Here is a 23,835-nt window from a genome sequence, read left to right as displayed (position 1 = left end):
CCTGGAGAAGGACATCATGCTTGGTAAAGCAGAGGGTCAGCGAAAGAGAGGAAGACCCTCAATGAGATGGACTGACACAGTGGCTGCAACAATGGGCTCAAGCATAACTACGATTGTGAGGATGGCGCAGGACCGGGCAGTGTTTCGATCTGTTGTACACGGGGTCTCTATGAGTCGGAAGCGACCCGACGGCACCTAACAACAACAAACTGCTCTAGGATAAAACACTGTGAAAGCAAGTTTGTAAAGCCCAGAACATCCATATGGGTTTAACAGAATGTAAGCTCCTAAAAGTCAAGGAATATCCTGCACTTTTCTTAACCTCTAGAAAATATGATATTATCTAAAAATAGCCCAATGGTCCATAGAAATAAATTTGTACTATTAAATTTATCCTTCAGTAGTTATTCATAAAAAATTTAGTCAATATAGTTCCTGTACATGTACATACAGAAGTCACTCAGAATTTCTTTTGAAATTCCTATTTTTATTCAGAAACAATAATCACTGCTAGCCACAAATATTGAAGATAAAAAGAGACCTGGATAATAATAAAATTTTTTTTTCTTTAATCCTACAGTTAACGACACGCGTGAATTCTTCCTTCTACTCTGGCTTAGACAAGTTAGTCCTAGTCTAGAACCATAACAGGAGAAAGGAGTGCATTCTTCACCGAGTATAAAAGAAGGCAGCCGTGCACAGCAGAGAAGACACTGGCTCTACTGATTGGTTTTAAGTCCTGACTTTCACATTTCCTAGTTTCCAGGCCTGAGGCCTGAAAAAAATTGAAATATAATAAATCGAACTCACAGGGTTCTTTTAAAATATAGGTAATTGTTCATTTATTGAATATTTACTGAACTTCTATATACCGAGTTGTGAGTGGTAAATTCTCTTGAAGGTTTGTGAAATCTCCTGAATAAATTCAATAACTACTGATTCCATCTGGACATCATTCCTAATTAACTTCGTTGGTGATTATGCCCTGGTGGCACCGTGGTTAAGAGCTACGGTGAGCTACAGCTGCTAACCACAAGGTCGGCAGTTCGAAACCACCAGCCACTTCTTGGAAACCCTATGGGGCAGTTCTACTCTGTCCTATAGGGGCGCTATCAGTCGGAATTGACTCGATGGCAACAAGTTTGGTTTCTGGTTTATTACTAACAACACCCAACAAATAATTCATACTTCTTCCAATTTTAAGTAAAGTATGTTAACTTAGCAATAAAATCAGCAACGTCTTAGTTCTTTAGTGCTGCTATAACCAAAATACCACAAGTCGATGGCTTTAACAAACATAAATACATTTTCTCACAGTTTAGAAGTCTGAATTCAGGGTGCCTGCTCTAGGGAAAGGCTTTCTCTCTCTGTCAGCTCTGGAGGAAAGTCCTTGTCTCTTCAGCTTCCACCTCCTGGTTCCTTGGAGATCTCCATGTGTCTCGGCATCTGTCTTACCCCATCTCTCTCTGTCTGCTCACTTGTTTAATCTCTTTTATATCTCAGAAGAGACTGACTCAAGACACACCCTGTACTAATCCGGCCGCATTAACATAACAAAGATAACCCATTCCCAAACGGGATTATAACCACAGGCACAGAGGTTAGGAATTACAACACATATTTTCGGGGGACATAATTCAATCCATAACACCAACTCTGCTCACACTTTCATTACCAAAGCTAAAATAAAGGATCTCAATTTTACTCTGAAACATAATAACAAATGCGCCAGAATATCGTGTATGAGAGGTCAAGCTCAATATTTTATTTTAGCTATAAACCAATGTTTTTCTTCAAAATTAAATGACAAATAAAACTGTGACTTACAACTAAAGTTAGTTTCAGTAAAATGAGTTTAATAGGACATGATATACACAGTTTTACTTTAGCTCTCTTAGTCCTCATGTAAGAACAACTTACTGATTCCAATAAAAAGATAAAAAAAAATTTCCAAAGTTTTTTCCAATGTCACAGGGATGTCAACAAAAATATGCTTCACCTCTTCGACTCAACTTTTTTAAGGTTATTATATTATGATCTTTGACAAAATTTATAATTAATGTTGATCATTATTAATTGTTGTCGTTGTGAGCTGTCGAGTTGATTCCGACTCACAGTGACTCTATAGCACAGGTCAGAACTACCCCATGGGGTTTTCAAGGCTGTAATCTTTATGGAAGCAGACTGCCATATCTTCTCCTGTGGAGTGGCTGGTGGGTTTGAATCATCGACCTTTCTGTTAGCAGCTGAGCACTTAACCACTGCACCAATTAGTGTTTATAATTCGATACTTCATTAATTAGACATTAATTTTAAATTCTTTATTTGGATTCCAACCATTTCATCAAAACTCTAACTCAGGATTAAATAAAGAACTCAGAACAAAATCTAGCAACCGAGTTCTCGATACATGGTAGCTATTTGAAAGAATTAAGAAGGTCTCAAAAAGAACCACAAAGAAATATCAAACTGTTTTCAGTTGTTAGTAGCAGTACTGGTATTGTTATTTTGATGTAAATAAATAATAAATGTAGAAAAGGCAAATAAGTAATTATGTTAACATCATTAGAAATCAAGATTTCAGAGGAAAATAGATACAAGAATAAAAATCAAAGAAGTAAAACCCCTATAATGCTGAATTTGAATCGTAAATATCAATATGAACTCATGATTAATTATTTTCTCCCTAAAAAACATTTTCCCTGAACTTTATCCAGGGAAGAGGTCTAAAAGCAGTAGCAACAAGCACTCCGGTTCCCGGATTGTCACAGAGAAGCCATGACTCTGGAGAAATGCCTGATTACCATTCTGGGGCAGGATGAGTGGGTAAGATCAGGTCAGCTGGTGCCAGAAAGCAAAAAGCTCACATTGTGCTCAGGCAACTCAGAAGCCAAAGTGAAGCAGCTTTACAATGACCAAAAATGGGACAACGTAAGCATCAAAAAACATAGTGACTGCAATGGATTGAAATTAATTAAAATATGTAAAATATATGAGTTCATAATGACACTAAAAAAAAAAAAAAGTCATTAGTCCCTTTTGGCAGTTGCTAGGTACCAATTTATCATTCTAAACAGTGATTTTTTTTTTTTTTTTTAAAGGAGGAAAGAAGCGTTTATCCCATCTCTCCAGTGTGACTGTACCTCAAGTTAACCAAATAACTGAACAGGGAAAGTTCTTTATAGAAGATTTTCAGCTAAGGAATGCAAAAGAGATGAGAGAATTGTTTAAATCACCGTATTGTAACTCCTCATGAAATACTGCATATAGGTAACGATCATCATTGGATGCTGTCATGGATTGAATCGTGTCCCCCAAAAATATGTGTATCAATTTGACTAGGCCATGATTCCCAGTATTGTGTGATTGTCCACCATGTAGTCATCTGATGTGATTTTCCTATGTGTTATAAATCCTACCTCTATGAGGTTAATGAGGTGGGTTAGGCAGCAGTTATGTTAACAAGGCAGGACTCAATCTACAAGATTGGATTGTGTCTTGAGCCAATCTCTTTTGAGATATAAAAGAGAGAAGCAAGTAGACAGACAGGGGGAAAGCACGGCCAGGAGCAGAGCGTGTCCTTTGAACCCAGGTTTCCTACATGGAGAAGCTCCTAGTCCAGGGGAAGACTGATGAGAAGGACCTTCTTCCAGAGTCAACAGAGACAGAAAGCCTTCCCCTGGAGCCGATGCCCTGAATTTGGACTTCTAGCCTACTAGACTGCGAGAAAATAAATTTCTCTTTGTTAAGGCCATTCACCTGTGGTATTTCTGTTATAGAAGCACTATAAAACAGATGCTAAAACCATTAGGTGATAGGTTGATGGGGAACTTTATAGTAGATGGATCTAAACCTACTGATCAATTTTGACTTTACTGAAATAGGAAATATTAGACATCACATACCTCTAGATGTAATACAATAGGAAGAACAGAGCACCAAGTATTCTTATCAGAGCAAATGACACAAATCTGTTGAGATCTCTAGGTCTACCAGATTACAAAGAATAATGTAGGTAGAAGAACATGTTAAAAGATACCATGAAGATGCAATAAACCAGTACTGTAAAACACACAATCTATTTATTTAGCAAGTAGGTGACATGGGGGGAAAACGGTAGAGGAAGAGGAGATGCTGTTTATAAAGAAAAACATAGGTAGAAGAACATGTCAAAAGATACCATAAAGATGCAATAAACCAAATCCAGAAGGTGGGAAATACTATAACACACGTAATCTGTTTATTCAGCCAGTAGGTGACATGGGGGAAAAAGGGGTCGAGGAAGAAGGGATGCTGTTACAAATTAAGATTTAAGATGCATATCAACTAAACATAATGTGGAGACCTTGTTTAGATATTGATTCAAAGCAGCTATAAGGAAATAGCATTAACTTTGTTGGGGTGATGATAGTATATTTAAGAACAGAAAGGGAAAAAAAGCACTTAGGTGTTAGAGACATATACAGACATATTTAAGGAGGAAGGGTACGATGTCCAGGATTTCCTTTAAAAATACCAGCTCCTTCCCCTAAAATAGTGGGGGAGAAAACAGGACTGGCAAAATGCTGAAGTTAGGTCAGGGGCCAATGGGCATTCACGATACTCTTTGTTCTTCTTTATGTTTATGTTATGTTTTGTTACGTTGAAAACTTGCATAATAAAAAAAGGCTTCCTTTTTAAAAGGATAAACTGTCTATAGCATAAACTAATTAAGTACTTTATGTATAGTTGATTAACTGAATAATCAACTACCGTATGTAATGAAGCTTAGTAAGTTTTTCAAAAATCTAAAGCCATATACAAAATTATTTATGCAACATATTATATCTTTAAGTGTGACCACCTAATCTCTCTTTAGATGTTAAATTCTTTGACTGGCCAGGAATAAATTTAACTTCTTCACCCACCATTAGTGCCAAACATACCCAGTGTGATACAATTAAACTGGTTCTTACCCACCGTTCTGTTCCTCATGCAGTTCAAGTGAAGTACCATCCGCATGTACGCACACAGGAAAACAAAACATTAAATGACTGGGAGCTGAGAAGTTGTCAATTCAAACCACGTTGGTTTTCAAAGGAATTACAGAAACAATCAACACTTGTAGAATACAGTAACAGTATCAGAAAAAAAAAAAACTTCTTACCAAAATCATCTTCAACTCCATCATAAAGCTCACTAGATCAGGACAGTGCTGCATTCTCTAGATCAAAACAACATCACCAGTTAATTTCACTTCTTCAATGAATATTTCATTTACATTGAAATAAGACATAGGTCCACATGAATGTGAAAAAACTTACTATTAGTTGTAACTATGTCTTAAAAGCATAAGGTTTAAAGTATTGGTCATGGTTCACAGCACTCTTTCCAATTTCATTGTGGGAGCTTTCAAATCTATTTTGGTGAGATATACTGAACTGTGTAAGAATGTCAGTTAAAACTTCACACGCTCTTCTCTTCCTTCAACACTGTTTACTCCCAACTTTGGCAAATCTAGCAAACCACAACATCATTGGAAAAGGAAGGAAGGGAGGGAAGAAGGAAGGAAGGAAGGGAGGGAAGAAGGAAGAAAGGAAAGAGTGGGGGGAGACAGGGAAGGGGGAGGAAGGGAGTGGGAGGGAAGGAAGGAAAGGAGGGAGGGAGGCTATGGGAGTGGGAATATGATAAAACTTAAAAATCAGAAAAATATACACAATTAAAAAATGTGGGTAGAACAATGAATTAACAAATACTAATCAACAATACTGTCTATTTTGATTCTTCCCTGACCTTAACGACAACCTATAACTGTTACCTTTGACCTTTCATTATTGTTGGGTGCTGTCAAGTAGATTTAGACTCATAGTGACCCCATGTGACAGAGTAGAACTGCCCCATAGGGTTTTCTAGGCTGTAATCTTTACTGGAGCAGCTCACCAGGTCTTTCTCCCACGGAGCCACTGGGTGCGTTTGAACCTTTAACCTTTCGGTTAGCAGCCAAGTGCTTAACCGTTCTGCCACCAGGGCTCCCTCTTTTCATTACTAATCCATATTAATTCAAAAGAAGTCAATCTGTCAATAAACTAAAAACTGTTATAATAAAATGGCAAAAAGGACATAACTTCTAAAGTAGAATGAATATTTAAGAATTGTAGTTCCATTTCCTTTAAACTCTTCATTCTAAAATAAAATAACCATAGAATAAAGGAAAGCAATGAAAATTCTTAAGTTTTACATTGTCTTCTTTCTCAGATAGAACTCTATATCATTTCTCAGCCTGAAATCAAAACACTGTGTCATTTCTTACTTTTTGTTATATATTGTACCAATACCACATGGTTCTGAACAAAGTCAATATGTGAATCTGTTTGCTTTCTTTTAGATGAGAAAAATAAGAATCTAGGATATTTCAGCAATGCATGAAGATAGAAGATTCACATCTGTGATGGATTGAATTGTGTCCCTCAAAAACGTGTTGTAAATCCCAACCTCTGTGCCTGTGGTTATAATCCCATTTGGGAATGAGCTGTCTTTGTTACGTTGATGATGCAAGATTAGTGTAGGGTATATCTGGAGTCAATCTCTTTTCAGATATAAAAGAGATTAAACAAGCGAGCAGAGCACAGATGGGGGAAGAGTGGTACCAAACCACATGAAGATCGCCCAGGAGCAGCAGCTCAGAAGAGGCAAGGAGCTTCCTCCAGAGCAGACAGAGAAGGAATGCCTTCCCCTGGAGCCAGCACCCTAAATTTGGATTTCTAGCCTCCTAAACTGTGAGAAAATAAATTTGTTAAAGCCACCATTTGTGGTATTTCTGTTACAGAAGCACTAGATAACTCAGACAACATCATAACATAGTTTTGAGTGGACACGCGTTTGCAGAACAAATCTTTGACTCTCCTTTATCCTATATAATGTTTTTCCTGAGTTTCATAAAGATAGGTAATAGACTGCATCATGGGCCAGCAAATAACAGCCCATTGGACCCATCTAGCCCAACTTCTGGTTTTGTAAATAAAGTTTTATTTGAACACAGCCATGCCCGCTGGTGTACGCATTATCTACAGCTGCTTTTGCACTACAGACCCGCAAAGCCTGAAATATTTACTAACTGGTCCATTCTAGAAAAAATATGCTCAACCCTGGACCACATTTACTAAAGTTAAAAATGATAGTAGGAAAGACTAGTAATATTCACCTGGACTTTCTAATAAAACAAAGACTCAAACTAGTTCCATGTTCATGGATCAGAAGACTTAATATTGTTAAGATGTCAATATTACCCAAAGCAATCTACAGATTCAACGCAATCTCGATCAAAATTCCATCAGCCTTCCTTACCGAAATGGGAAATCCAATCCTCAACTTTATATGGAATGGCAAGAGACCCTGAATAGCTAAAGTAATGTTGAAAGAGAAGAACAAAGTAGGAGGACTCACACTACCTGATTTTAAAACACAGTGGTTAAGAGCTACGAAAGGTCGGCAGTTCAAATCCACCAGCTGCTCCTTGGAAACCCTGTGGGGCAGTTCTATTCTGTCCTATTGGGTTGCTATGAATTGAAATCGACTCAGTGGCAATGGATTTGGTTTTGTCTTTTGTTTTTTCATACAGCTCAAATCTACCAGCCACTCCTTGGAAACCCTATGGGGCAGTTCTTCTCTGTCCTATTGGGTCACTATGAGTTGAAATCGACTCGACAGCAATGGATTTGCTGGGGTTTTTTTGTTTTTTCATACAGCTCAAATCCACCAGCCACTCCTTGGAAACCCTATCAGGCAGTTCTACTTTGTCATATAGGGTCACTATGAGTTGGAATCGACTCGACCACAACAGGTATACAGCTACAGTAATCAAAACAGACCAATGAAATAGAATGGAAAGTCCAGAAATAAACCCACACATCTACAGTCAATGGATATTTGACAAGAGTGCTAAGTCCATTTGACAGGGAAAGAAGAGTCTCTTCAATGAATGATGCTGAAAATTTCCACATGCAGAAAAATGAAACAAGATCCATGCCTCATACCATACACAAAAACAAATTCAAAATGGATTAAAGACCTAAATTTGCAAACTAAAACCATAAAACTCTTAGAGGAAAAGCAGGGGCAATACTGTCAGCCCTCTTTAACAATGCATTATCTAATATAACAACAAAAGCACCAACAGCAAAAGGCAAAATAAATAAATAAGACCTCATAAAAATTAAAAACTCTTGTTCGTCAAAAGATTTTACCAAAAAAATGAAAAAACAAGCTACCGACTGGGAAAATATCTTCAGAAACCATGTATCTGACAAGAATCTAATAACCAAAATATACATAAAACTCCAACAACTTAACAACAGAAAGATAAATAACCCAATCATAAAATGGGCAAAGGACTTGAATAGGCATTTCACCAAAGAGAATGCTCAAACGGTCACCAAACACATAAAAAATGCTCAGCATCATTAGTCATCAGAGATGCAAATCAAAACCACAATGAGACTATCATTTCACTCCCACTAGGGCGGCTAAGATTTAAAAAAAACAAACAAACCTGAAAATAACAAATGTTAGAGAGGATGTGGAGAAATTGGAACCCTTATCCATTGCTGGTGGGAATGCAAAATGGTACAGCTGTTGTGGAAAACAGTGGGAAGGTTCCTCAAAAAGCTAAAAATGGAACTACCATGTGACCCAGTAATTCCACTCCTAGGTATATACCCAAAAGATTTGAAAGCAGAGACTCAAAAGGAGACCTGTAGGCCTATGTTCATCACAGCACTATTCACAGTAGCCAAAAGGTGGAAACAACCTAAATGCCCACCAGCAGACGAATGGATAAAGAAAATGTGGTACATACATACAATGAAATACTACTCAGCCAGTAAGAGAAATGAAGTCCTGATACAGGCTACAATATGGATGACGCTGGAAGACATTATGATGAGTGAAATAAGTCAATCATGAAAGGACAAACACTGCATGACAAATATTACTATTTACTAGGGGTGGGAGGGAGAGGAAAAGGAGGAGGTACTGGTAAGGAAATATCACATTGATTAAGGGTAGGGTTGTACAATTATTGAAATTGCTGTCAATAAGTTGTACACTGGTAAAAAGTTAAATTGGTAAAAGCTGCATGATACATTTACAACAACGATCAAAAAAAAACAGTAGCTGCTGAAGCTGCCTATGTGCAACCAAACACCTCATGGGATTTGGTTTCTTGGTTTGGAGGTTTAGGGTCATGGTTCCACGGGACACTCCAGTTAATTGGCCCAATAACATGTTTAGTGCTTCTGTTCTACCTCCTAGTTTGATGCATAGTGCCTTAGGTCTTAAAAGCTTGTAAGCGGCCATCCAAGGCACAACAGTTGGTCTCCATTCGCCGGGAGCAACAGAGGAAGAAGGAACATCAGGAACAGGAGGAGGATATGGAATGTGTGGCTAACTGCCTCCATGAACAACTGCCTCCTCCGTCATGAGACCAGAAGAACTGGATGGTGCCCGGCTACCATTACTGAACACTTTGATCAAAGATTCTATAGAATAATCCTGATCAAAGGGTAAAAATGCAGAACAGAATTTCCAATTCTCATGGACACCAGACTTCCTGGAGCCCTGAAGGTTGGATGAACTCCTGACATTATTGCCCCGAGATAATCTCTAAATCTCAAACCAAAAATATCCCTGAAGTTTTCTTAACCAAACAATAGTTTAGCTTAACTAGTAGAAAAGGTATGCTCTTTTAAGAACTATCTCTATGGGATCAAATTGACAACAGCAGTGTGAAAGATTAGACAGGAACCTTAGGGGGCAGTGACTTTATGTTAGTGGGGGAGGATCAGCTCAGAAAAGGAGGGTGAGAATGGTTGTACAACTCAAAGAATGTAATCAATGTCACATGTAGAAACTGTTAAAAAAAAGACATTAATTCTAGGTTCTGAGTACCTGACCAGTTGGGGCCAAGGGGAGATACACAGGTAAACAGGACTTTTTCTAAGAAGCTCCTGGCAAATTGGTAGAGAGAAACAGTTATAGATATTACTTTACACTTAGCCCTTTCTTAACAAGTTTTGTTCGGGCTATTTAAATATCTCAATAGATTCATTTCTTAAAATTTAGTATACAGTATACTCAGTCATGGGGTGGGGGGGTAGAGGGAGAAGACAGAGAGAAATAATTTAACCATCCCCTTAAAAAACTGTTGTTAATTATACCGCCAGCAATGACAGCATACATTCTACAAATCAATAGTTTATCTCCTGTATTTCTTTTCAGTCCAGTTATGCTTATGTGAGAGTGACTGTCACTGTCACTTATCAGAGACAATAACCTGAACCTAAGACAGAGAAAAAATAAGAAACCTGGAAAAACACCAAAACGACCAAAGCATCCAAAGAAATGCAGTTCTAATAACATTTATTTTCTACAAGAGGTATTTCATTATTTTCCATTGTTTTAGTAACAGTGATTTTTTTTTTTAAGATTCTCTAATCTTTAAAGACAATTTTCAGATAGAGGAACCTAAACATTAAGAATAAATGAACTCTGTCTATATATCACCTATGCTGGTCCTACAACTACTCTCATTATGCAAGTATACACGATCCTAAGTGATTTCCACCAGTCCTTTTGCTGTTGCTAATCTGGAGCTACAAACCCATGTTTGCCACAGATAGCCTATAACTCCTAAATGGTCCATTGGATTTTTTCCTCCCACCACTACTCAGACTTAGCTGATAAATCACTCAAGAAGTGATGGACATGGATAAGGGTGAACGGAACGTAAAGTATCAGGAATGGCAATCAGCTTCAACATAAATGTTTCCTGGAGATCTGCTGAGAATTCCGAGAGAGAAAATATTTTATACAATGTATGGATACTATGAAACTCAGCATGGTGACATCAAACTAGTTTGTCACCATATCCTGCAAACTGAATCAAGTAAATTTAGGATTTTTTTATCCACACTTAAAACATAAACATTTTAAAGGACTTACCTGTTGTATTATTTGATGGTATCCATTTAGGATTGTTCTCAGCTGCCAACTACACAGTAATCTAAAATTTTAAAGGGAAAAATTGTTCACTGTTCAGAATTAAAAGGAAAAAACTTATCTGTATGCCAACGTAACATGCACATACATACAAAAGAATGACATAAACATAATTCTGACAAGTTAATAAAATTTTTACCACTGATACTGCTGCAAGTCTTGTCTTCGAACTGTCAGTACTAATTTTATTTTGAAATATAAATAACTGCAATCAGTAAATGACATGCAAAAAAAAACATCTTTTTTTTAACTTTAACATATCTAGATTATTAAATATATACTCTATTGAACCAGATGCTCTCCCAAGGGAGGTTAAATAAAACCAACAGTTTTGATTATAATATAAGGAATTGGTAAATGAAAAAGCATACATAGCAATGTAATCTTCCTCAAATTCCAGGTTAATTTAACCAAAAGGACACATATTTTTAATAATGTCGGTAGGATAAGTTAATTCCATCTATCGACTCGCTCACCTCTGCTGTGCACTCAGCATTGCTAAAGTAACTCTTCTATTGCTATCATTGGTTGCCGTCAAGTCGATTCTGACTCCTGACGACCTCACCTGTGCAGAGTAGAACTGCTCCATAGGGTTTTCAAGGCTGTGACCTTTTGGAAGCAGATCACCAGGCCTGTCTTTGAGGTGCCTCTGGGTGGGTTCAAACTGCCAACCTTTCAACTAGTAGTCAAGCACTTAACCATTTGTGGTGGGAACCTCTTTGAGTTTTCCCCAACGTGGCCTTTTCAAGCCATCACTTCTCTCTCCATTCTTGGTCTGCCATCCCCAGGCCCATCCCTGTCTCCCCCCTTCATGGAGGAGCACCACCCATAGGCAGCCCCCTCTCCAAGGATGCTTTCCATCCCTTGCCACCAGCTCAGTTACTTTGATTCACTGATTATGCCTTTCTTTTGGTATCCTCATCCTCTCCTTTTCTGCTAATTTTTTTCTCCTTAACTGACAAGCTACAGTTATCTCTCATCTGAAAAAAACAACATTATTGTAACTCTTTCTTGACCCTGGAGCCCTGGTGGCACAGTGGTTAAGAGCTCAGCTGCTCACCAAAAAGGTCAGCAGTTCGAATCCACCAGCTACTCCTTGGAAACTCTATGCGGCAGTTCTACTCTATCCTACAGGGTCACTATGAGTCAGAATTGACTCAACGGCAATGGGTTTGGGTTGGAGTTCTTGACCACACATCCTTCTCTGGCTATTCCTTCTCCTCAAAGGAACGTATACTATTTCCATTTCCACACTACCCACTCACACCAAAACCTGGGCACAACCTGGCTTCTGTCACTGCACCAAACCTATTCATAACAAGATGTAACATGATCCCTCTGCAACACTCAGCAATGTCAACCAACCTCCTTAGACAGACAGACAAACAGATAGAGAACTGTCATTGAGTCAACTCCGGCTCGTGGCAACCTTACATCCAACAAAACAAAACGGAGCCTGATCCTGGCTCAACATCGCTGGCGTGCTCGAGTCCGTCCTTGCAGCTATTGTGCCAATCCATCTCGCTGGGCATCCCCCTCCCCCTCACTGGCCCTCTATTTCATCAAACATGACGTCTGTGGCATCACCAAACATGGTATCTCCAGCGCTGGATCCCTCCTGCTGATGCGTCCAAAGCAGGCAAGTCAGACAGTGTTCTGTTGTGATCCTTAAGTTTTCACTGGCTAATTTTCGGAAGAAGATCACCAGTCTTTCTTTCTAGTCTGTCTTAGTCCGAAAGCTCCACTGAAACCTGTCCACGTGGGTGACCCTGCTGGTATCTGAAATACCAGTGGCATAGCTTCCAGCTTCATGGTGGCACTCAGGCCACCACAGTGTAACAAACGAAAAGACAGGTGGTAGATTTCCTCCTTACTTCTCTCTTGATTTGGCTTTAGACACATTATTCTCCAAACTGTCCTCTTACTTTTTCAGTCAATCCTTAGCCTTCTTCTAACTTCCTCTTTATCAGTCCTTTCAATGGTAGTCTGCCCTCAAGGCCTTCTCTTTTCACCCCACTGGAAGTCTAGCCACTTTCATGGGCCCAGATTCCGTCCCTGCTCCGACGTCCACATACATCCCTGCATACATCTACACGCATCTCACAGTTAAGCTGCAGACCAAGAGACCACTAATACCTGCTAAATGGCTCCCCTTGACAGTTCACACCCCATGTGTCTGAAAACAGTCTCCCTGCTACCTTTTCATCTATCACTGCCTTGGTTTCTGACGGCTGGCATAATAAAATACCACAAAGTGGGCACCTTAGAGCACAGGAATTTATTTTCTCACAGTTCTGGAGGCTGAAGGTCCAAATGAGGCTCTCAGCCATGTTACCTCTGGGCCTCTCTCCTGGTTTCTGCTGACTGCTGGCTACCCTGGATGTTCCTTACAGATGCCAGAGACGCATCTGCTGTGTCATCTGATGGCGTCTCCCTCTGTGTGTGTCTTTCTCTGTGTCTGTAAACCCGTTGCCATCAAGTCGATTCCGACTCAGAGCAACCCCACAGGACAGAGCAGAACTGCCCCATAGGGTTTCCAAGGAGTGCCTGGTGGAGTAGAACTGCTGACCATATGGTTAGCAGCTGAGCTCTTAACCACTGCGCCACCAGGGCTCCACAGATTGAATACACACATAAATAACTGGAAAAATATCAGAAACAAAGTTTTCGAATCTCTTTGTATTGTCCCCTTACACTCCTGTTCGGTACGTGTTAGTGAAGTACACACAGTTGCTGGTTACCACTTTAAACAATCAAACAAAAAACTACAGAATTAACGTGTTACCTTTGAAAAGCATTTCCGTACAAGGGAAAATCACTTACATATGCCACACTGATTTGGAAAAATCAAAAATGTTTCTGGTTGAATGATCAAAAAGGATTTTAAGCAAAAAAACCCTAGTCACTGGGATATGTTCATCCCAAATTGACTACCAGCCCCACAGAGATACACGTATACAGCCCCATCACCTTGCATTCTTCATTTGCAAATCTTCAGGCAACAATATTTTAAGGTGGAAGTCTCTTCCCTGTGGAAAATATTGAGAAGGTTTACTCAGATTTGGAAGTTTCATCTTTCACCTAATGCTAAGAGAAATAAGTTAAACATGGACTTACATAGAAAAGGCAATTATTTTTCCCTTATTTTCTAAAAGGTATCAACTTGATCCACACCTTTATATTGTTAAGATACAAGCAACAGAGTATTGCATTTGAGGGAAAATAAGTCAAAACTATCCATCAGAAACGTTGTAATTATTGGGAAATTAAAACACTTTCTAAGAGAGGCCTTTGTCTTTAAAGAGAAAGTCGCCCGCGTAAACACAAGAAATACTGACAAATTGCTAATGTAGACATAAAAAATATGAAATGTTATTTCTCATGAAATAAATTTATGAAAAAGGAAATTCTTTCAAATTGCTTTGAATATGAAAGACAAAAATTATAACATAAAATAAGAACATATAATACATTATGGGCTTCGTATTTTCAATTTACTTCCTAGATTTTAACAGTAATATATTTAGCCACACAATCTAAATACACAGCAATATTTTTAAAAATCAGAGTATATTTCAATCTCCCACACTTGCGAACCTTTAATAAATAAAATACTAACATATTAAGTTATTTATTTTAATTTGTAGATTTACTAGCTATGTATTTGAACATACTAAATTTTAATCAAACGTTTTTCCAAGGAAAAGAAGAACTATTCTCTGAGAAACAGGTTCAGTTTTATTTCTTGGGAAACTGAATAGGTAAGCAGTTTAAACTTTGTACCTTAAATAGGATAATACACATGAAATTTGAGCAAAGGTAAGCAGAAAAAGACAAACAGAAATATAATCTTTTACTCTAACAGTATAAAATGAAAAAGAGTAATAAAATTCTCGAAAAAACAATTATCACGTGGAATTTTAGCACAGTCTATCTCAAAGCAGTTTCAAAAATAGAGGAACACAATTAAATGTACCCCATAACCTTTACTTTCATGGTAATATTAGTCTCTGACTTTCATTACATTTAAATGTCCTTTAAAAAAATGAAACAAAATGTACTACTGACCTTTTCAAAAGGTCAAGTAACAATAATTCACTATTTCATTAAAGTGCTAAAAGGTATTATATAGTAACTTTAACCTAACTTTACAGACATCGCACACATAGATAAGAACAATCTGGAATTCAAAATTTACACAGAAAACAGTAAAACTATCCTACTGCAGAAGTCTGTGCTGTTATCTGAAAGAGTAAGATTCCAAAGTCCCTTATTTGCAAATTTTAGTCATTTTAAAAGGTCAGACGCCATGTCATATGCCACAATCTTTTTCTGATTCAAGAAAAGCTTCAAAATTAGTTTTTTGTAGCTAAAGTATATGAAAACTATTAACAGTTCTAAAGAAGCGTATTTTTAAGGTCATAGGGAACAGAAGTACCAATTTTGCCTAAATCTTCTCTCCACACAGTCTCCAAAAAATCTATATAGATCAATATTAACAGCAAATCCCATGATCTCGTTGCTGTCAAGTTGATTCCAACTCACAGCAACCCTACAGGACAGAGTAAAACTGCCCCATAGGGTTTCCAAGGAGTGGCTGGTGGGTTCGAACTGCTGACCTTTAGGGTAGCAGTCAAGCTCTTAACCACTGTGCCACCAGGGTTCATAACAGAAAATGAAACCACAAAAATCCCATGTCTTCAGCAAAACGAGAAGACAGAGAACACTTTAAATTTCAAATAACCTGTAGGAAGAAAAATAAAAAATGCTTTCCAGCAGAGTTCACGCTGGGGCTCCCACATAAAGCCAATTTCAGCGCTAGGAAGTCCAGAAAAAAATGCACGGAAGTGAGAAAGCGGGTGAACTAAGTGTAAAAATAATAATGAAGATCAGAGCACTGACTACATGTAGGGAACTTAATGTGAGCACAGGATTCAAGGGCGCAGTCCTGGAAAGGCAACACTTTAGGGGTAGAAGATGGTAAAAAGAAGGTAGAGACACTGTTTGGAGACTGGGTAGCAGGGGAAAAAAGAAGTAAGAGTGGGGAATTCAGGATCCTACATAACACAAAAGAAAAATATACAACTCCTTCCTCCAGAACTTCCAAGAAAACCATCCATTAAATAAACTGCACTTTTCTTTACTGACAGAAGAGGGTGTTCGTGAACCAGAAATTTTATAGACTACTAAAACACCCAGACTGTTCATAAACGCAAAGATAGCACCTTCATCAATGTAAACCTACTCTGGGAGGAAAGCAGAAAATGAGAATAAAAATGTTTCGGGTGATGACAATCTCCTATGCCAACAAAAACCACAAAGCGTAAACAAATTATAATACTGAATTAAATATCACTAAGTGAGCATTTGTACCCAAATTCAGAAATCAAAAAACTAATACCAGAAATTGTGACAGACATATACACATGAAGAAATGAGCTGATCTGAACTCAGGAAAAAATGAAAAAAGAAAGGTAAAATAATATTAGAAGTAGAAGATTAAATTAACTACTACTGAATGATGAATACAATCAACTAAAAAAATTGAACAGGATAAAGAAAAAGCAAGAAAATTACCAAATGAGAAAATAAGAGAAAAATTTAAGATGGTCATAGAAAAGTGGTTGAAATAGAACACAGGCAGAGAAAACCCAACATACATATAATTGGAACCCCTAAAAAAGAAAAACAAGATAGTAAAAAATAATAAATATTTATAATCCACGAACACTTTCTGGAAGTACACATACTAAAAGGGATTAACTGGACACATGAGAAAATCGACTTTTGATGATCTACTCTGAGATACATCTTAGTAAACAAACTAAAAAAAAGGGAAAAAGCCAGATCCTCTAGGGAAAAAGACCAATAATTTATATGGGCAACAGAATAAGACTGGCACCAGGTGCGCCGAAGCAGCATAAAAAACAAAGCAACAACAGAACAGAATTTTTAAGAACTGAAGCGGAACATCTACTTCTAGCTATGATGGAGTAACAGGGACAGGATTTGCTCTCTTGCCTTAAACAACTAGAAAACTGGACCCAATAGATGAAATAATGATTTTCAGACCCTGAGCAATAGGCAGTACCTGACAGCAATCCTTGAAAGAAGGGAAACAAATGGGAAAAGCTGTGTAATTGTCCAGTCTTCCTTCCTGGAGAATTTCCAACAACAGGTCAGAGATGGGAACACAAACAGAGCCTGGCATTCTCCCTAAGTTGAGAAGACAGAGGTAAGAATAGAAGGAGGCCAAAACATGTAGAATTCACAAGACAGAGTATGAAGAGGACAGAGTTGTACACAGGAAGAGAGTTCCAGAAAACTTAAGGAGTTTCCTCACAAAGAATCTTCAGCTAAGTACCAATTAGTGCATACCTGTGAAGAAACCAGGAGTCTCTGGGTGGTGCAAATGGTTAAGCACTTGACTACTGACCAAAAACTTGGAGGTTCAAACCCACCCAGAGGCACCTCAGAAGAAAGGCCGGTGACCTGCTTCCAAAAGGTCACAGCCTTGAAAACCCTATGGAGCCCAGTTCTACTCTGCACACATGGGGTTGCCATGAGTCAAAATCTACTCGACAGCAACTTTTTTATTTGTTTGTATTTTTAAGAAACCACTAAAAGCTGGGAAAAGAATCATAAGAATAAAGTACACAAAACCATCTGGGAACTCACACAGGGGTGGGTACAGTTCAAGTTCCAACCAGAGGAGTGGAAAAACTTTTTAATATAAGAGCCATCAAATAAAGTCCCAGAATGGCATTGTCCCAGTGGTAGAACAAAATAAGCCCTGAACTAAAGCTTACTCTAGTTCTAACAAAGTTTAAAAACAAGCCTTGAAAAGCTCAAACTGTTTCCAAATAATTTAAATGCAACTCAGAACAAATCTCAAGAATATTTAAGAAGATAAAGAAATACCTAGCACCCAAAAAGGCAGAATCCACAACATCTGGCGATCAATCAAAAAACACCACATATGCAAAGAGAAACGGAAATAAGACCCATAATGGGGAGAAAAATCAATCAAGAGAAATGGACACAAGAACAGCACAGACGATGGAAAAAGCTAATTATTTATAACTATATTTCATGTGCTCAAGAAAATACAGGAAATCATAAGCATGTTAGAGAAATAAAAGATATAAAGAAAGATCCAAATCAAAGACATGGAAAATACAATGCTGAAATGAAAAATATTCTAGATGGTATTAACAGCAGATTTAAAACAAGCAAAACAGTTGCTGTTGAGTTAATTCTGACTCATGGTGCCCTGATGTGCTTCAGAGTAGAACAGCACATAGGGTTTTAAATGACTATGACCTTTCAGAAACAGACTGCCAGGCCTTTCTTCCAAAGTGCCTCTCTGGGTAAAAATGGTTGAGCACCAGGGACTCCAACAGCAGATTATACCCTGCAAAAGATGGTATTAGCATACCTGAATACATAGCAACCGAACATACCCAAAATAAAACACAGAGAGGAAAAAAATGAGAAAAAAAAGACTGTCATGGATTGAATTATGTCCCCCCAAAAAAGTATCAGTTTGGCTGGGCCATGATTCCCAGTGTTGTGTAGTTGTTCTCCTTTTTGTGATTGTAATTTTATGTTAAAGAGGATTAGGGTGGGATTGTACTAAGGTCACATCCCTGATCCAATGTAAAGGGAGTTTCCCTGGGGTGTGGCCTGCACTACCTTCTATCTTTCAAGGGATGAAAGGGAAGCAAGCAGAGAGTTGGGGGACCTCATACCACCAAAAAAAGCAGTGCCAGGAGCAGAGTGCGTCCTTTGGACCCAGGGTCCTTGCCTGGAGAAGCCCCTAGTCCGGGGGAACATCAGTGAAAAGGGTGACAGAGAGAGAAAGCCCCTGGAGCTGACACCCTGAATTTGGACTTTTAGTCTACTTTACTGTGAGGAAATAAACTTCTCTTTGTTAAAACCATCCACTTGTGTATTTCTGTTATAGCAGAACTAGATGACTAAGACACAGACCATCAGTGAGTTGTGGAACTACATAAAGTGGCCTAATATACATGTATTTAAAAGTCCCCAACACAGAGGAGAGAGAGAGAGGAACAAAATGAATTTTAAGGAATAAACCTGAATTATTTTCTAAATTTAATGAAAATATAAACTCACAGATCCAAGAATGTCCACAAACCCCATAGAGGAGAAACATGAAGAAAATGACACCAAGGCACGCCATGATTAAATTAACTAAAAACAGTGATAAAAAGAAAAATCTTGAGGCAGCCAGAGAAAAAAAATATAGATGAACAAAGACAAGAACCTGGTTAGAGATCTCTCAAAGGAAATAATGTAAGACAATGAAAGAACATCTTTAAATTAATAAGAGAAAAAAAATGTCAACCAAGAATTCTATAACCAGCAAAAAAATCTTTCAAAAGGCCACAGAAACACCTTTTCAGACATGAAACAGATATGAGGATCCATCAACAGCATACCTGTACTATAAGAAATATTAAAGAAAGTCCTTTAGGAAAAAACTGAAATAAGAGATAAATCTGAATATACAATAAGGAGCATCAGAAACAGTAAGTATATTGGTAAATATAAAAGACTTTTTTTTTAATATCTTTTAAAAGATAATTGTGCCAAAGCTGGAACAATCTGAGCAAAAAAATAAACAAATACTGGAGAATAGCCCAAAATATAAAATGAATATCCATGAAATCATGTAGTCATAAATAAACAATTGAAAAAATTAACAAATGGAGAAGAGACAAATCTCCTGCAGAATTCTGTCAATATTCCACCCTAAAGAAGGGGGGAGCATAATTCCCCACTCCTTAAGTGTGGACTCCACATAGCGATGTCCTTCCAAGGAGTACAGCATGGAAAGGGGTGGGGGGAGTAACTGTACAGTACGGAAACCTGACAAATTCTACCTGAGCCAGGTGATCAAGGTCAATATCAACAGTCATAAATGATGTTGATAATAGGTACACTTGATACGATGAGATGAAATGGCATTTTACCTCTGTAATCTTCCTCCCAGAAACTCATAACCCCAATCTAATCATGAGAAAAACATAAAAAAATCCAGTAAGAAGCATCCTACAATATACCTGACCAGTACTCCTCAATAAAGAGGATCATTTCATAAAGGAGACAAGACCATCATCACAAACAAGAAAAGTCTCAGAAACCCTTACAGCCAAAAGGAAGGAGCCTAAGGAGACGTAAAATGTACTGTACTATCCTGGATAGAATTCTTGAAAAGAAAAAGAACATTAAATAAAAACTAAGAGAATCTGAATAAAGTAAGGATTTTAGTTAATAATAATGTATCAATATTGGTTCATTAAAAAATGTATCATAGTGTTATGGATTGAACTGTGTCTCCCAAAAAATATGGGTTGAAATCCTAACCCCTGTAACTGTCAACCTGACCCTGTTTGGAAGTAGGGGTTTTTCTTTTGTTGTGTTAATGAAGTCATACCAGTGTATGGTGGATCCTAAACCTAATCACTTCTGAGTTATAAAAAGACCAGAATAGACAGAGACTCACACAGAGAGGAAGACAGATGTCATTCAAAGATCATCTACAAGCCAAGGAACCAAGGAATCAACATGGCTGAGACCTTAATTTGGACTTTTAGCCTCCAGAACTGTGAGAAAATAAATTTCTGTTCCTTAAAGTCACCTACTTATGGTAATTCTGTTACAACAGCACTAGAAAACTAAGACACATAAGATATTAATACTAGAGGAAACTGTAGGGCGGGGGAGAGGGGTATATGGGAACTCTCTGTACCATACACTCAATTTTTTTGTAAATCTACAACTGTTGTAAACAAATGTCCATCAATGAAAATAAAGCATCTATTAATAAAAAGGAAGATAACCGAAGCCTAAATTAATAGCAGTATATGGGCGGATTTATAACACAAGTAAAAGTAAAACATATGACAACAATAGCATACAGGTTATGAGTTGAGAAATAGAAAGGTACTGTGGTAAGATTCGTATATTATACGTGAAATGGTAAAATTAAAAGAAGATAATGGTAAGCTGAAGATGCATATTGTAAACCCTAAACCAAACACTAAAAAAAGGAGCAAAAAAAAAAAGGTAAAAGATATAAGTGATAAGCCAATAGCGCATATAAAATGGAATCCTACTACTGCTTTAAGGTAGACTATGATAGGTCAAAGATGTAACCTATAAAGCCTAGAGCAGCCACTTACTTAAAAAAAGCATGGCTAACGAGTCGACAAAGGAGATGAAATGGAATCATATAAAAAACAACTCAATTGATGTAAAACGTAGAAAAATAGAAAAAAAGACTTTTTTTAAACACATGGGACTAATAAAAAACCAACAGGAAGACAGTAGATTTAAACCCAATCATATCAATAATCATATTAAATGTAAATGGTCTAAATACCCCCCAGTAAAAGGCAGGGATTATCAGATTAAAAAAAAGCAAAACCCCTAAGAAACTCACTTTAAATATAAAGACATAAATAGATGTAAAATAAAGAATATCAAAAAGATGAACCATGTCAACACTAATCGAAAGAAAGCTAGAGCCATTACATTAATATCAGAAGGTACAGACTTCAGAGCAAAGTCTGTTGCCAGGGATAATGAGGGTCATTTCATAATCATAAAGGGGTCAATACATAAATAGTGCAAAAAAATTCTAAATATATATGCACATAATAACAAAATTTCAAAATATATGAAGCAAAAAACATAGGACTGAAAATATAAAGTAAAAAAATCAACAATTATAGTTGGAGATTTCGATATCCCTTTCTCATTAATTGATAGAACAAGTTAGGGATATAGAAAACCTGAACTGCATTATGAACCAACTTCACCGAAATGACATTTATAGTACACCTACCCAACAGCAGCAGAATAACATTCTTTTCAACTGTACAGAGAAAATTTACCAAGATAGATCATACTTGTGCCATAAAACAAGTCTAAATAAATTTGAAAGAATTCAAATCTTATAAAGTGTGTTCTATAACCAGTATGAAATTAGAAATCAATAACAAAAAGATATCTGGAAAAATTACCAAATATTTAGAAATGATAAATCACACTTCTAAATAAGCCACGAAGAAAAAGAAAAATTAGAAACTATTTTGAAATGAAAATGTGACATATCAAAATTTGTGGGATATACCTAAAGCAGTGTTTAGAGGCAAATTTATAGCACTAAACATCTATATTAGCAAAGAAGAAATATCTCGTATCAATGACCTAATCTTCCACCTGAAGAAACTATGGAAGGAAAAACAAATTAAACTTAAAATAAAGGAAATAATAAAGATAATATCAAGAATCAATGAACTAGAAAACAGAAAAATTTTTTTTAAAAAAAATCTATGAAACCAAAAGCGTATTCTTAGAAAAGATCAACAGAGATGATAAAACTCTATCCAGATGCATAAGGTTAAAAAAAAAATGACAGAGAGAGAGAGAAAGAGAAAAAACAGATTGCCAATATCAGAAAAGGGGACAGGAGATGCCAATAAATTATTTGATACTTCTCCCTTTAAGAGGAAATGCCTAACTCCTCTCCTTTTGAATACGGATTGGATTTAGAGACTTGCTTTCCAAAAAAAAAACAGTGTACATATTGATGAGTGACTTCAGAGGGTAGGGGATAAAAGGTACTGCAAGACTTTCTCTTTGCTCTCTCTCTTGGATTACTTACTCATAGGAAGCTAGCTGCCATGTTGTGATGACACTCAAGCAACTCTACAGAGAGGTCCATGTGGTGAGGAACTGAGGCCTTCTGTCAAGAGCCAGTAACAAACTGAGGCCTCCAGCCAACAGCTATGTGAATGAGCAATCTTGGAGGTGAATCCTCCAGTTTAAATCAAGCCTTCAGATGACTGAGGTCTTGGCCAACATCTTGACTGCAAGTTCACGGGAGACTCTGATCCAGAGTGGCCCAACTAAGTCACTCCGAAATTCCTAACCCACAGAAAATGTGAGATAATAAATGTTTGTTGTTTTAAGTCAACAAAGTTTGGAGTAATTAATTATGCAGCAAAAGATAACCAGCATAGGAAGCATCATTACAGATCCTACAAACATTAAAAGTGTAATAAGAATATATCATAAATAACTTTAAGCTAATACATTAAAAAACCTGGATGAAATGAAAAATTACTTGAATGATACTATCAAAGTTCACTCAGGTGGATGTAAACCCATTGCCATGGAGTCGATTCGACTCATAGTCACCCTATCAGACAGAGGAGAATTGCCCCATAGGATTTCTGAGGCTGTAATATCTAAGGAAGCAGACTGCCACATTTTTCTCCCACGGAGCAGTACGGGAGTTCAAACAGCTGACCTTTTGGTTGCAGCTGAGCGCGTAACCACTGCACCACCAGGGCTTCTTCAAGAGTATACAGATAATCTGATAATACAGAATCACCTTATCTTTAACCACAAATGGAACATATACAAAAAACTGAATATATATTAAGTCACCAAAAAAAAAGATCAGTAAATTCTATAGAGTAGAAATTTTACTGTCTAATCATAAAACCAGAAATTAATAACAAAACAAAAAAAAAAGGACTTTCCACCAGAAAAATTTTAAGACCATCTATCACATTTCCTACGTGTCAGGGGCATTATAAATTGAAATTACATTACTTCTCAAAAAATGATGACAAAAACACTGTGTCAGCAACTATCGGGTACTTTTAGGGCAGAGATAAGAGCAAACTTCATTACCTTAAAAAGTTCCATCAATAAAAATGTACTCCCACTGGCCAAATATGGGAAATTTGAGTATCAAAA

At 37.2% G+C, this 23,835-nt stretch overlaps 1 protein-coding gene across 1 annotated transcript in view; it reads right to left on the bottom strand.

Annotated features, from left to right (window-relative positions):
* FANCL (FA complementation group L) overlaps nucleotides 1-23,835 on the bottom strand; it is a 145,910-nt gene that overhangs the window by 45,256 nt on the left and 76,819 nt on the right. Inside the window, exons 3-5 of the mRNA XM_012556798.2 lie at nucleotides 14,005-14,063; nucleotides 10,978-11,038; nucleotides 5,147-5,203 (exon numbers count right to left, since the gene is read on the bottom strand). Of these exons, the coding sequence (XP_012412252.2) occupies nucleotides 5,147-5,203; nucleotides 10,978-11,038; nucleotides 14,005-14,063 (177 nt within the window). The remainder of the gene's footprint in view (nucleotides 1-5,146; nucleotides 5,204-10,977; nucleotides 11,039-14,004; nucleotides 14,064-23,835) is intronic.

Source organism: Trichechus manatus, unplaced genomic scaffold (genome assembly GCF_000243295.1).
Source record: "Trichechus manatus latirostris isolate Lorelei unplaced genomic scaffold, TriManLat1.0 scaffold00005, whole genome shotgun sequence".
Taxonomy (NCBI): Eukaryota; Metazoa; Chordata; class Mammalia; order Sirenia; family Trichechidae; genus Trichechus; species Trichechus manatus.
Note: the sequence above shows the minus strand (reverse complement) of the source record. Positions and strands in the feature narration are given on the sequence as shown.